The 12,711-nt window shown below is 39.5% G+C and overlaps 1 protein-coding gene across 3 annotated transcripts in view; it reads right to left on the bottom strand.

The window, feature by feature from the left end:
- The window catches only part of SLC13A1 (solute carrier family 13 member 1), a 105,136-nt gene that overhangs the window by 30,248 nt on the left and 62,177 nt on the right, over positions 1 to 12,711 (bottom strand). For all 3 annotated transcript variants that reach the window (XM_077855958.1, XM_077855957.1, XM_077855956.1), the window contains exons 9-14: positions 10,631 to 10,729; positions 10,160 to 10,261; positions 6,734 to 6,840; positions 4,145 to 4,254; positions 1,892 to 2,053; positions 321 to 458 (exon numbers count right to left, since the gene is read on the bottom strand). In XM_077855958.1, coding sequence (XP_077712084.1) covers positions 321 to 458; positions 1,892 to 2,053; positions 4,145 to 4,254; positions 6,734 to 6,840; positions 10,160 to 10,261; positions 10,631 to 10,729 — 718 coding nt within the window. The remainder of the gene's footprint in view (positions 1 to 320; positions 459 to 1,891; positions 2,054 to 4,144; positions 4,255 to 6,733; positions 6,841 to 10,159; positions 10,262 to 10,630; positions 10,730 to 12,711) is intronic.

Raw genomic sequence — 12,711 nt, 5'->3', positions numbered from 1 at the left:
TTTGACTAGGTCAAGTTGGATCCTGATACTGATATGCGAGTTTAAGCCATTGTGTTGCCCATACTCTGTGCTCTTTTCATTTTTCAAGTACGTTATTGATGCATTCAGTATCTCTGTGTTTGTGACTGCAAATCCTAATGGTAAGTTTGCTTCTAGTTACCATTTTTAAAAACAGTTCTGTGACCAATCATGTACTCCCCTTCAGAAGCAGAACTAAAGCCTTGCTTTTCCTGGCAGTTGATAGTGTGTAAAAAGAGTGATAACCCAGGACATCACACACACACAAAGATGTCTATTGGACCTGATTTCAGCTCACTCACCATGTCCATAACTTTTAGATGGCCATAGGAAAAAACAATAGCATTGGGTGGATTTGCTACTGGTAGGAGGAATGCAAATGAAGTACACAGAGTAGAAGGTATCAAAATATAAAGAGGGTTCACTTGAATGGCTTCAGCCTGTTGGAAAAGATAAGAAGGAGTTTAGGTAAAATTTTGAGGTAGGCACCAAGCATCAAAATGAACAAGATTAGTATGATAAGCTTTCCCAGAAGCACGTTAAAATCTAAAGACCTAATACTATACACATAAATGCAGTTATCACTTGAAGAATATTCTTCAGAAATGCAGTTATCACTTGAAGAATATTTTCCTCTTGTTTTTATATGGTAATTAGTGCTATTTAAGTGCTGTAGCTTAGTTCATATAGAAAATAAAGTATCATTTACTTCAAGAACCATATACAAACAAAAATAGTTTTTACTCATCTAGTGCCAGGTGCTCTGTGTGTGTGTGTGGGGGGGGGGGTGCATTTATATAAAATAACTAAATTTTCCCAGTGACCTATGAGATGGCTACTATAGCCCCAAATAACAGATAAGAAATTAAGGCACGGAAAGGCAAAAGTAACTTGTCCAGACACAAAGCTGACAAGCAGTAGAGCGTATGTAAGGTCTCAGGTCCCTCTGGCTTCAAAGCTTCTCATTATTCCATTATTTGTCTGCCCCTGTGCCTTATACAATTTAAAATTGCTTAGGGATCATCTTTAGAAGAAGAGTTACTACTACCCTTAATTCATCACCTAATTTTCTAACTGTGCCTTGTTGAGAAGCAAAGAAGAGAAAAACCAAAATGATATTTTACCATTAAAAACTGCCTACATTTCTTCTCTAATTTGAAGCAGCAGCTCAAGAACGCCAACATCTGCCCCTTGAGCTGTAGCAGAACAATCCCAGAAGGGCGATCCTTCTTAATTTGAAGTGCTATCCTTTCACCAAACTCAGCTGTCCCCATAAGAAAAACACTTTACTTAAGGCTATTTCTTGTAATTGCTAGCTAGGTGGGGAGACAGAAGTAAGGCTGTCTTTTCCTCTCTCTCCTTGCAAATCTGCTTTTTTACTTCTCTTTAAAAACTATTCCCTGGGCCGCAGAGAACTGTGTCTAAGATATTTTAGCTTAAAGCCTGAAGTGTAAGCCTAGGTTTTCATTCATTTGCAAATCACTTATATGAACCACTTCTCAGAAATTGAAGAATAATCCGAAGAGAGAAGTGTCAGTGTCAGAGCCAAAGTTGCCAGGAAACATGGATTCCCAAAGTCTTACAGCTAGAAAGGATTCAAGCTGACCCTCCCGATGATCTGCAAATATAAAATCCGGGGAGACAGAAGAAGGTAAGTGCTTCTCTTAAGATCCTTCTACTTGAATGTGGAAGAAAAGAGTTCTCCGGATTTAAGGTCTCCTAAAAATGTATTCATGCAAATAAAGACCACCCTATAAGTTACTTACAGGAAGATCATTCACACCCAAAATGATTCTATACCACAATATGAGAACAAGCAGAGTGGAACACTCTTCTTTTGATGAATATAAAAGTAGATGAATGAGATACTCACCAATGGAGATAATATAGGGAGAAGGAGGGTAATGGTAGCTGGATTGCTGGCTACCTCTGTTAAAGATGTGACGAGCAAAGAAGATATCAGAATTATCAGCCAAACTGGTAATGAACCTAGAGGAGATAATTTATTTCCTATCCACTTAGATAATCCTGACTCCTAAAAAAAAAAAATTTCAATATTATTCATTAACAATCATTTTAATCAGACATAATTTAAATGCATAAGATGCCAGTTGCTCTAAGAACTTAGTTTCTAAAATACAATTTTAATCTTTCCTATTTTCCCATGGTTTGGTGGATCTAGGCGGCTTTGACACAGAGAAGCTCTCAATTATTCTTATTTCAAAACTACTGAAATGCTTTAGGAAATTCGAATTGTCTTCCCACATTGTTTCAATTGAAATTTAATTTTATCTAATTAATATATGTGGATAGTTTAACAAGTCATGTGGCACTATACGGCTTTAGGAAAATGGCAGCCTCTGGTCTACCTCTCTCCCCTCCTAAGTTGTGTTCCTCAGACACAATTTTCAAGCCATATTAGCTATGTATAGCTAGTTTTTAAAACATGCTTTTTCCTATTTTTCACATTTAGACATTGTTTACTAACTTTCTAACATGTTACATAAGGATTTAGTTTTCTTACATCATCAACCATATATATATATATTGTGTCCCCCTATTTCTTTTACTCTTATATCCACATTTTTATTAAGTCAATGTTTAAAGTTTGCCAGTATGATTATATCAATATTGCTCGTACCTGAGTCACTTAGTGTACTGTGAAGAATAAAGTTGCTACTTCTTTGTCCTATGATCTATCCAGTTTATATAAAGTACGAGTCTGGGGAGGCCTTTGTCACTTGAAAGTCATTGTAGGACTCCTAGAAGGAAAGTATCTTCTCAAAAAGTCCATGAAAATTTTTTACTCCTTTGACTAATTAAAAACCTCTCATTTCTGGATTTCGAAGCCTTCTGTGCAACATTTAAAGCTCATGGCTGTTCCATTTCCTTATCCAGTCATCAAAGTAAAAAGGTTGGTGAGAGAGATGTGTTGTATCCACCCTTTTAGCTTCTGGGGAGTTAAATTTTTATTCTTCTCAAGACAAATAACTATCAGCTATCTTCTTAACAGCCTATAGGGAGGGTTTTTTTTGTTTCTGACTTTATTGTCATTTTGGGTTTTTTTGTATTTGGACACTGAGCTCTCGGCAATACGATTTAGTAATGGGTGAAAATCTTAGAAATTGTCTCAATTCTGAGTGCCACTTACAATGTTGTTTGATGTCTAGATTTGGCTTGCTTCATAGACCACTCAAGTTTAAATGACAGAAATATAAGGCAAATACACTTTTCTACTATTTCAGCAAGACTGAGATCTGGCTTCTCAGAATCAATAACTTCCATTCTTTTGACAGCTACTTTGAATTGTGAGGGAATCAGAATCAGCAATTGTAACCTTGACATGAATTTTATTCCTTATGTTGGTTTTATTTCTCTTTAAAATTGGACATAATATAATATTAGCCATGGTTATATAAAATTCTGACTTCATTCAATAAACATGTACAAAGCACCTTTAACATACTTAATATGTAATAAATAAATGATGTAATAAAGTACTATTATTTCTCCTTCTCTTTCTCTGACAGCCTTAGGACTATGATATATTGAAAAGAGGTCTGTGAGCTACTCAAATTCATCATGAAGTAAGATAAGGTTATAAACAGAATGTTTTACGAGGAGTCATTGTACATATGACTTTTATATTTTTTCTTTTTGGTCAAGTTTCTAATACTATTTCATGGATTAAGAATTCTAATCTTCAGGGTGCCTGCGTGGCTCAGTTGGATAAGGGTCTGACTTTTGATTTTGGCCCAGGTCATGATTGCAGGGTGGTGAGACTGAGCCCCATATCAGGCTCTGTGCTCAGTGGGGAGTCTGCTTGAGAATCTCTCTCTCTCCCTCTCCTTCTGCCCCTCTTTACCCCCTTCCTGCAGAATTCTAATTTTCTCTGCTTTATCCCTTTCGACATACTGAGACATCATTTTAAAACGATGTTTAATGCCTGCAGCCTGCCAAAATTATTAAATTCACTTCATCTGTGTGGTATACTTACTGCATGGCTATTAAAATCTGCATCATTAAAATGATAGGATAAAGTTGAATACGCCAAAGCTTGAATGTCTCCTGTTTTTCTTTTAAAAAGTCTAGTTAATTGTTAAATATCTTAGTCACAGCATATTACCTCACAGCCATCTGCCAAGGCAAACCCTCCACCAACAAGAATGGCTATATCCCAGGGCATGAATGACTGGAATTCTTTCCAAGTAATCAGTGGAGAATAATCAAAAGCAACTGCAAAACACAAGCCCAATAGTTATACATTGCTTAATTATGACCATATTACATTTTTTTTCTATTATCCTAAATCACCATCTCAGGAGAAGTTTTTAATATCCCTATCTTGAGGTGGAACACTGCATTACAAAAAAAGAAAAAAAAATGCCATATCTTGGAAAAATCCTTTGGATCATATTACAGAGTAAACTTAGAAAGACTATATCATTGTCCTTTATAATGCCTTTCATTCATTCATTCACTAACATCTTTGCCTGCTATGAGCGACACAGTGCATTGGGCTGTACTATTCTTTGCTATACAAAATGTGTATAATATGCCATTGGTTCTAAAATCATCAGTGTGACATTATACTTTTATTCACTAATATTTACTTGAATCTTTATTGTTTTTTTCAAATCATGAGGAAGGTCATAATAGATTCATCAGGATTTCAGTGTAAAACAAAGCTCAGATTAAATAATTTAAGTATTTATAAGACTCTTAAAATTCTTATAAAGCAATTATCATGAAGATTTCTCTTGATATTTGGGTCATAATGGCTCATTTGATTTATTGAAAAAAAAGTCATCCATGAATATATTATTAACATTTAACATTTGTGTGTAACAAGCAGCCTTCTACAAGGTAAGATTTTAGAGTTACTGATAAGATCCCTTCCTATTTCTTTCCCACAAACCTAAGCCAAACCTACCATCACTATTGATGGAAATTTTGTTATTTCTTACTTGAATTAAGGCATATGTCCTGTTATTATGCAAACATCTCTGAAATGTACCTCTCATGTAAAATTTAACATATGATATCATTTTTAAACCTAGCGTGAGTGGGTTTTCAGGGAGAACAAGAGTTGAAGAATGAGAAGAGAGAGAATTGTGGATAGGGGCATGGGGTCTAAGGGCAGGCTGTCCCAAGATGGGCCTCTTTGGCATGAACATTATTTTGAGTTAAAAGCAATCAATACCCAGCAGATTCAGAAAAAGCTCCTGGCCTCCCCCTCAACTACCCAACTACCCTCTTGTACCAGGAAGAGAGAGATTAATAAAGATTCCTTTTTACCTAAGAACCTTATCTTCATAATTAGGCAGCCTTTGTTTTACAAATATCTCCTCTCACCTTCCTGCTCATGGTCTTTTTCCTCTTTGTATCCTCAGACCCTTACCCTTCTTCGCAGCTCATAAAAGTGTCATGTTGCCTCACTGTCTTTGGAACTTCCACGTCTATGTGGATTCCTTGCCTGCACACTATTAAATTTGATTTTCTACCATTAATCTGTCTCATGTCAACTTGATTCTTAGTCCAGCTACAAGAATCTTGAAGGGCAAAGAAAATTCTTTCTTCCCAACAGAAGCAAGGCTCTTTCTCAGTGGGTGGTTCAGATATGGGAGCCAGGAAAGTTAAGTCAAGCATTGGTTCTTCAACATTTGCCACCGACAGGCCTTAGGGCTTTGTGCAATGGTCAGTCCTCAGGGTCTCATAGAAATCGTTACTCTGTACTTTAATATCTCCTTCTAACATGCTTTGAGATGTTCTAGTTTCAAGTAAAGAACAAAAGGCACTTATATCTATGCTGTGGTATTTACATATATCATGTCCTAGACATCTGACTCTAGTCATTTATCAGTTTGGACTCAGGGAGTCAGAAGGGCCAACCCAACTGCATGAATCCCAGTTCCATCTAAGTAAAAAAAAAAAAAAAAAAAAAAAATGGAAAGAGAGAAATAAAAGAAAAGCCATCAAGAAAAAAGCCCACAACTATACTAGACTATTTTCAAACAATTTTAAGCTATTTGTCCCACAATAATAACATAGGAATCTGACTACCCAAAACATACTGTATTAGTACACAGCATAGATGCAGATGAATCCTATGTTTAAAAGGTGTGTGTGTGTGTCAGGCAAAGGAAGGGTAGGTTCACATAACGTGGGTACTTCTTTATTCACGTATCACAAAGACAACAAATGCTCCCACGGAATACCTCATCTTTCATTTGTGACACTAGGTTCTGCTAAGTGTGGGCTTGATTTGCATTCCCTCCAGGATTACTGTGAGGCTGTAATAGTAGTTTCCCTTGAAATTCCTCATCTTTTTAGATCCTTAGCACTTATTTATTACCAAGGGCTCCTCATGAAGTGTGACTTCCAAGTTCTTGTTCCTATGTTTGCCAATAGTAAGATTAATTCTGATTATGGCAGGGGAAGTGGGTTTATTGTGGACCAAATAGTATCACTCGTAATGGAATCCTAACCATGGTACATAAGGAAATCTACTTCTCACTTCTGCCAAGAAAGATGATCCTTCTTGTAGGGGGAGAACATGTGCTGGCTGAATCAGGGTTGCGATGTGCACACAAGGCATGCCCAGACAGGGTGAGCACGTCCATTCTTTCTGTTTTAAGTACTAACTGAAACCAATGGAATTTTGTAATATTTTCTCTTCTGTCAAATTCATTCAGAATTATAAATAATACTCAACCAATTTCTCCTGTAGGTGTAGTTTTAGTCAATCTCTTAGCTGGGATAATAAAGAATAGGATTCCTATAAGCAAGGCAACAGTTGAATCTGTAGCAAAACCAGGATACCTGAAAAAGGACAGATGGATACATTAAAAAATTGCATCAAGAATTTGCATGAACTGAACAACAATTGACTATGCTAATAAGCATACAAATAGTAGTGATATTATAGGTTCTTCATTCTGGATAATCTGGTCTAACATCTATGGATTTCCAACCAAATATTAAAACTTAGTAAAGCCAAAAATCTCAGACCATGTTCCCATTGTTTCCATATGTTTCCAACATATAATGTTTCCTTATTTTCAAAACCATGAATATACATGCTGACATACAAGGGCAACATGGCAAATTCCTTTTAAGGTAAAGCTTAAGGATTTGATAAACGACTTTTTCTTTGAATTATTTCTTTTAATTATATTGGCAGAGAATTGAGCCAATTCAACAATTGGCTAGCCCAGGCAAAACCCTGTATGATTGTTGTATAACATCCTACTATTGCATTGTGGCAAGGAAAGGGTATTTCTGGAGTCCTCTAAAATTCTTCTGAAAAGAAATTGATCTGTTTTTCTAAGATGCAACATCTGCTACTGTGATTATAGGCCCTAGCCATATCATACAAATGAAATCAACCCATTTAATGCTTTGCACCCTATGAAACTCAATCAAGAATATTAATTATTAGAATGGTTTATGAGATGCTCATAAATGATCACTGTGCAAATTAAGAGTGATTCAGGAACAGATGGGGTCTTAGAATCACCAGGCCATTCCAGCAAATAAGACAGGCTCCCAGAAGCCTCAACAGTTAAGAAGCACCTGGAAACCAGATATGAATGAAACAGACATAAATAATTAGAATTCAGTTCTAAGACTCAGCAATATTAGCTAGTGAATATTTGCAGTCTGAGAAGAGCTATGTACACCCCGGAGATTATTTTGCTCTCCTGTGACTCAGCAACGTGTCCACAGTATAGATGCCTCTACATCTGTGATTTACTTGAGCAGTCTAAACAATCAAGGAAATGGACTATTTTATTCAACCTGACAAAGGATAAAGGAGTCTGATAAAGGAGTCTGTTTTCCTTAAATATAGATTTTATTTATTTCTTTGCTGAATAAAAAGCTATCTTGGTGTAATTCATTCAACAAATGTAACCAATATTTATTATGTTGTTGTTCCTTATTTCTTTTATTTGAGCTGTATTTTTTTACGGTATTTTTGCCAAATTAGGTCAGGCATCATGTAATCTGATTTTGTTTTATATGAAACGACACATTGAATTCAGTCCAGGTTCAAACAGATGGAATGAAAACATTAGGTGGTAGCCATAAATCTTGATATATCATCCTAGCTTTGGAAATTCGAAATGCTTAAAATCTCTATAATGTACATTCTACAGATTATACTTTAAATAAAATCAAGCTATAAATACTGAAGTCATTTTGTTCCAAAAGACTTTTAAAACTATAATTATTTTATTGTTATTTTCATTTTATTTTTAGTTTATTAGGAACAAAGGTTGTCTCACCATTACAAAATATTAGGCTTACACAAATTTTATTTGCTTTGGCAATTTATGAATCAAAGTTGATTAGATTTGTATCCTCAAATCCCCTTTTCTCTCAAACCTTTGTTCCTTTTCCTATTGTTTTCTCAGAATTCTAGGTAACCTGAGCACCCGCCCATAGCAAATATACTCTGTTCTCCTGCTGCAAACAAAGTGTCTCCTGAATTACACTCTCCTTCAGTAAGGAATAGAAATTAGAGACTGATTATATTGAATCTTCTGCTGGGATTTCTTCCTGGTTTTTATTAGCTACTGTCTGATTTCATTTGGTCTTTACACCCTGGTGTTTAGAGAAGACTCTCCCTTCTCCCTTCCTAAGGTAATAGGACGAGGATTTTATTTTATTTTATTTTTAAAGATTTTATTTATTGATTCATGAGAGACCCAGAGAGAGGCAGAGTCACAGGCAGAGGGAGAAGCAGCTCCCTGTGGGGAGCCCGACAAGGGATTCGATCCTGGGACCCCGGGGTCACGCCCTGGGCCGAAGGCAGATGCTCCACCGCCGAGCCCCCAGGTGGCCCAGGAGTAAGATTTTAAAAGGACAATAATCACTTTATGTTGGTTTAGGACCTATTACAAGACTAAAAAGTAATACTGAAGGTGTTAAGTGCTAATTTGCTATGAATAGCCTGCTTTGAATAACCGGATGCTGCCTCGTGTTTGGACTTTGCAAAGTGACAAGTCTTAGTTCGAAACACGAAGTTCACCGTCTGAAGCCGACCCCGTGGAACCCGCCCTCACGCGGCACCGCTGCGCCCGGGGGCCCGGAGGAGACCTGCGCCCCTGTGGAGCTCTCAACAGCCGTGACAGGGCCCACGCGGCCCAAGGCTCTGGCTCAGGGGTCGGGGAATTCTTTACTCCACGTGGGCCGGGTACTTCTAACCCCAACAATTTTGGTTTCTGTCCCCATAAACGTGGATTTCCGCTGTGGGGTGTGAGGCAGGAAGTCCCCACCAGGGATCTGCTCAATTTAAGAACCCGAGCACCTCGGTGAGAGATGGATTAACAGCACAAATCTCAAAAACCCAAGTATTTATATTGATATGTAGGCTGGTCCTTAATTTAGAAAATCACAGTCTCGTCGTCCCCCTCACTTCATGTGACTCAGCATGACTGCTGGCCTGGGAGATGCGAGGAGGTAAAATTAACGTGACCCAGCTTCCAGCTCCTAACGTCAGTGTGTAGAATCGGTCCGACTACTTACTTGGAAATTCCTGGTTACAAAATAGGGGCAGGGATGGAGTCATAGTGAACTAGGGTACAGGTGAGCACGATGAGAGGGCAAGACGAGATACTGAACTGAATAAAAAAATAAGCCGGCAAGAATCCCAGAATGTGAGCCTCTCTCGGGGGGCCAGCGAGGACAGGGTGGCATTCATGTCACCTAAGAAACACGCATCTCGCCCCCCCCCCCCATCGTGGAGCGACCATTGCCAGTGTCCCTTCCAGGCCGGAAACGTGGGGGACTCGCCCCAAGCGAGGAGCCTGGTGAGACCCAGCGGGGCCCCGGGGCTCTGCTCCCACCCGGGGCCCTGCTCCCACTGGCACCCACAGGCCCGTTACCACCTCACCCCTTGGGGACCAGCAGGGCCTGTTCGGAGGAGCCCGGCTGGGCATAGACCTCTTGTCTGCGGTCGCCCCTGTCATTTCACTCCTTCCCACCTCTTGTCCCGAAAAGATTAGAACCGAGCCAATCGAGCCACCTTCCCAGCAGAGAGAGGAGTCCCTCCAACCCTCTGAGTTGTGGGGCCACCGAGGAGAGAAATGGGGCGAGACGGGAAGGGTCAGCACACGGGACACGGAACGATGCTTACTTGGAGAACAGCGCCGACCAACCGGGCACAAACCCAGGATCCCGGCTGAACCAGAGCAGAGCCATCACGATGAAGAGGATCAAGGTCACGATCTCCTGGTACCTGCGGGAGGAGTCCGTGCCTAGTCGGCCCCGGGCCAGGACACTCGCAGGCACCGGAGCCCGCCCGACCCACACCGTGGCCAGGTGACGGCGACCAGCAGCTGAGGGTGACCGTCGGGTTAGAGGACTCGACTCCTCGCCGGGGCCCTGGCTCCCTTCCACTCTATCTGGGAAATTTTTGTTGGGCCGAAGTATGTGTTTTGTCCCGTCGAGTCATATTTACAAAGGTCAGCGGGCTCCAGGCCCCCGTTACGTGTTTAAATACGTTAAATTACGGTAAGGTGCACGTTCACCTTAAACAGACACAGGCCGCATAAGCCTCTGCGTGTGTAGGAGTGTTTGCACGTGCGCCCGCGTGGGCGTGTCTCACCTCATTGGCCCGAGTTTCTGGTATTCTTGTTTGATCACCTCGGCACAAGCTTTTTGTTTGGCTGTTTTGGTCTTGCCGCATTTGAACATCTCCTTGAAACTGAAAACAATAACGGAGCCCGTTAAGCAGAGGATCCTCCCTAAAGAGGAGATTTGCGCGAAAGCTTCACAAAATACCAACCTCCCGCCAATAACAGAGATCTGTGTGCAACGCCGATGCCTCCAGGTCCTTCTTTGAATGTCCTCTCCCCTTTTCCCGTCTTGCCTGGTTTGCTCCGTTTTCAAGGCTTAATATTTGTTCTGTATTTTCACACATCCTCCCCCGATCGCCTCCTTCTCGAAGTGTTCACATCATTGGAATTTTGCCACGTGCTGCTCATCTCTGACATATTCCGTACCTGAGTGTTACAGATTTTGATTTCTTTATTGTCGACCTTGATTGTTACTTGCTGCACATGTGTAGGCTTTATCTCTTTAGGTAATGAAGTCTTGGAAGGAGGGGCAGTGCCATTGGTGTTTGCGCTGGTGCCGGAACTCAGCGCTGGCATGCATGACAAATACTTGACTCGTCAACTCAACAGAACCTTCCTCAAATTTATGGGACAGCTGGTTGTCAGATCCATCAGTTTGCACAAAATATACCAGACTCGAGCCATTCTCTAGGGCAGAGAAGTCATGTACGCTGATCGTGAGGGGAGTCGAAGCTAGGGCTCTTACGCTCAGGACGCACACCAACTCTATTACATTTTTTTTTCTTCAAGTTTCTTTCATCCTTTATGTCCTAATAGAATCCACTAGTTTCCCATCTTCTGCTAATAGTAACTGCCAGTCTCCGTTTTTTACTGACACTTTCCCTTGTGACTAATTTTCCTTTCCTGAAGTCTCAGGTCTTCAAAACTTTTTTATTTTATTTTATTTTTTTTTTGGGTGAAGTACTGCTCTAGGCCTAGATTTTAAAAAAAAAAAAATTCCTCCAGTGGAACAAGCAAATGAGCAAATGGTTAGATTCTTATGTTCTTTCTTTTTCTTTTCTTTTCTTTTTTTTTTTAGATTCTTATGTTCTATCTTTTGGAATGTCTATAAGTAGCTCAGATCACATTATGTGTGGGTAGGGAAGGTATTTCTGAGTGGAGATTTAGGAATTGAAATCTGGATCTTGAAGAGATACCTGCATCCACGTGTTCACGGCAACATGACTCACAATAGCCCAGGTGTGGAAACAACTCTGATGTCCGTTGACAAGTCGATAAAGAAAAAGCGGTATAGAAAGAAAAGAAAAGGTGGTATAAACATACACTGGAATATTAGCCTTAAAGAATCAGGAAATCCTGCCATTTGTGATAAGGCAGATGGACTTGGAGGACCTTGCGCTAAGTGAAATAAGCCAGACACAGAAAAACCAAATATTGAATGGTCTCACCTATAGATAGTCTAAAATAGTCAAACACATGAAAGCAGAGAGTAAAACAGTTGTTTGTCAGGGAATGTAAGGAGACAGAAATGGTGAGGTGTTAGTCAAAGGGTGCAAAGTTTCAGTCACAAGAAATAAGTCCTGGAGATCCACTGCACAAAGTAAGGCCTATAATTCATGACACTGTACTGTCACTTAAAAATTTACCGAGAGCATAGCTCTTACGTTAAGTGCTTTGACTATAAAAGGAGAAAAAGAAGAAAAAGAACCTCAAAAAGCAAAGGGGGCAACAGGAAACTTTGGGAGGTGATGGGAAAGTTTATGGCCTTCACATTGATGATGGTTCACGGGTGTCCACGTAGCTCCAAAGACATCAAGTCGTATACGTTAATTATCTGCGGCTTTTTGTATGCCAATCGTGCCTCAGTAAAAGCAGTTTTGGAAAAAAGAATGAGTGCAGAAGCATGTTCTCCTATAAAATTGCTGGGCTAAAAATAAATAAATAAATAAATAAATAAATAAATAAATAAATAAATAAATAAATAAAATTGCTGAGCTAAACATGGATATACATGAGGGAAAAAATAAGAACTCTAGGATGGTGTGACCGTAACCATCACACACATTTTTATTTACTTATTTTTTCCATAGCTCTGCTATTCTAATATGTT

This window comes from Canis aureus, chromosome 18 (assembly GCF_053574225.1).
Source record: "Canis aureus isolate CA01 chromosome 18, VMU_Caureus_v.1.0, whole genome shotgun sequence".
Lineage (NCBI taxonomy): Eukaryota > Metazoa > Chordata > Mammalia > Carnivora > Canidae > Canis > Canis aureus.
The sequence above is the reverse complement of the archived record's forward strand: the minus strand, read 5'-3'. Positions and strand labels throughout refer to the sequence as shown.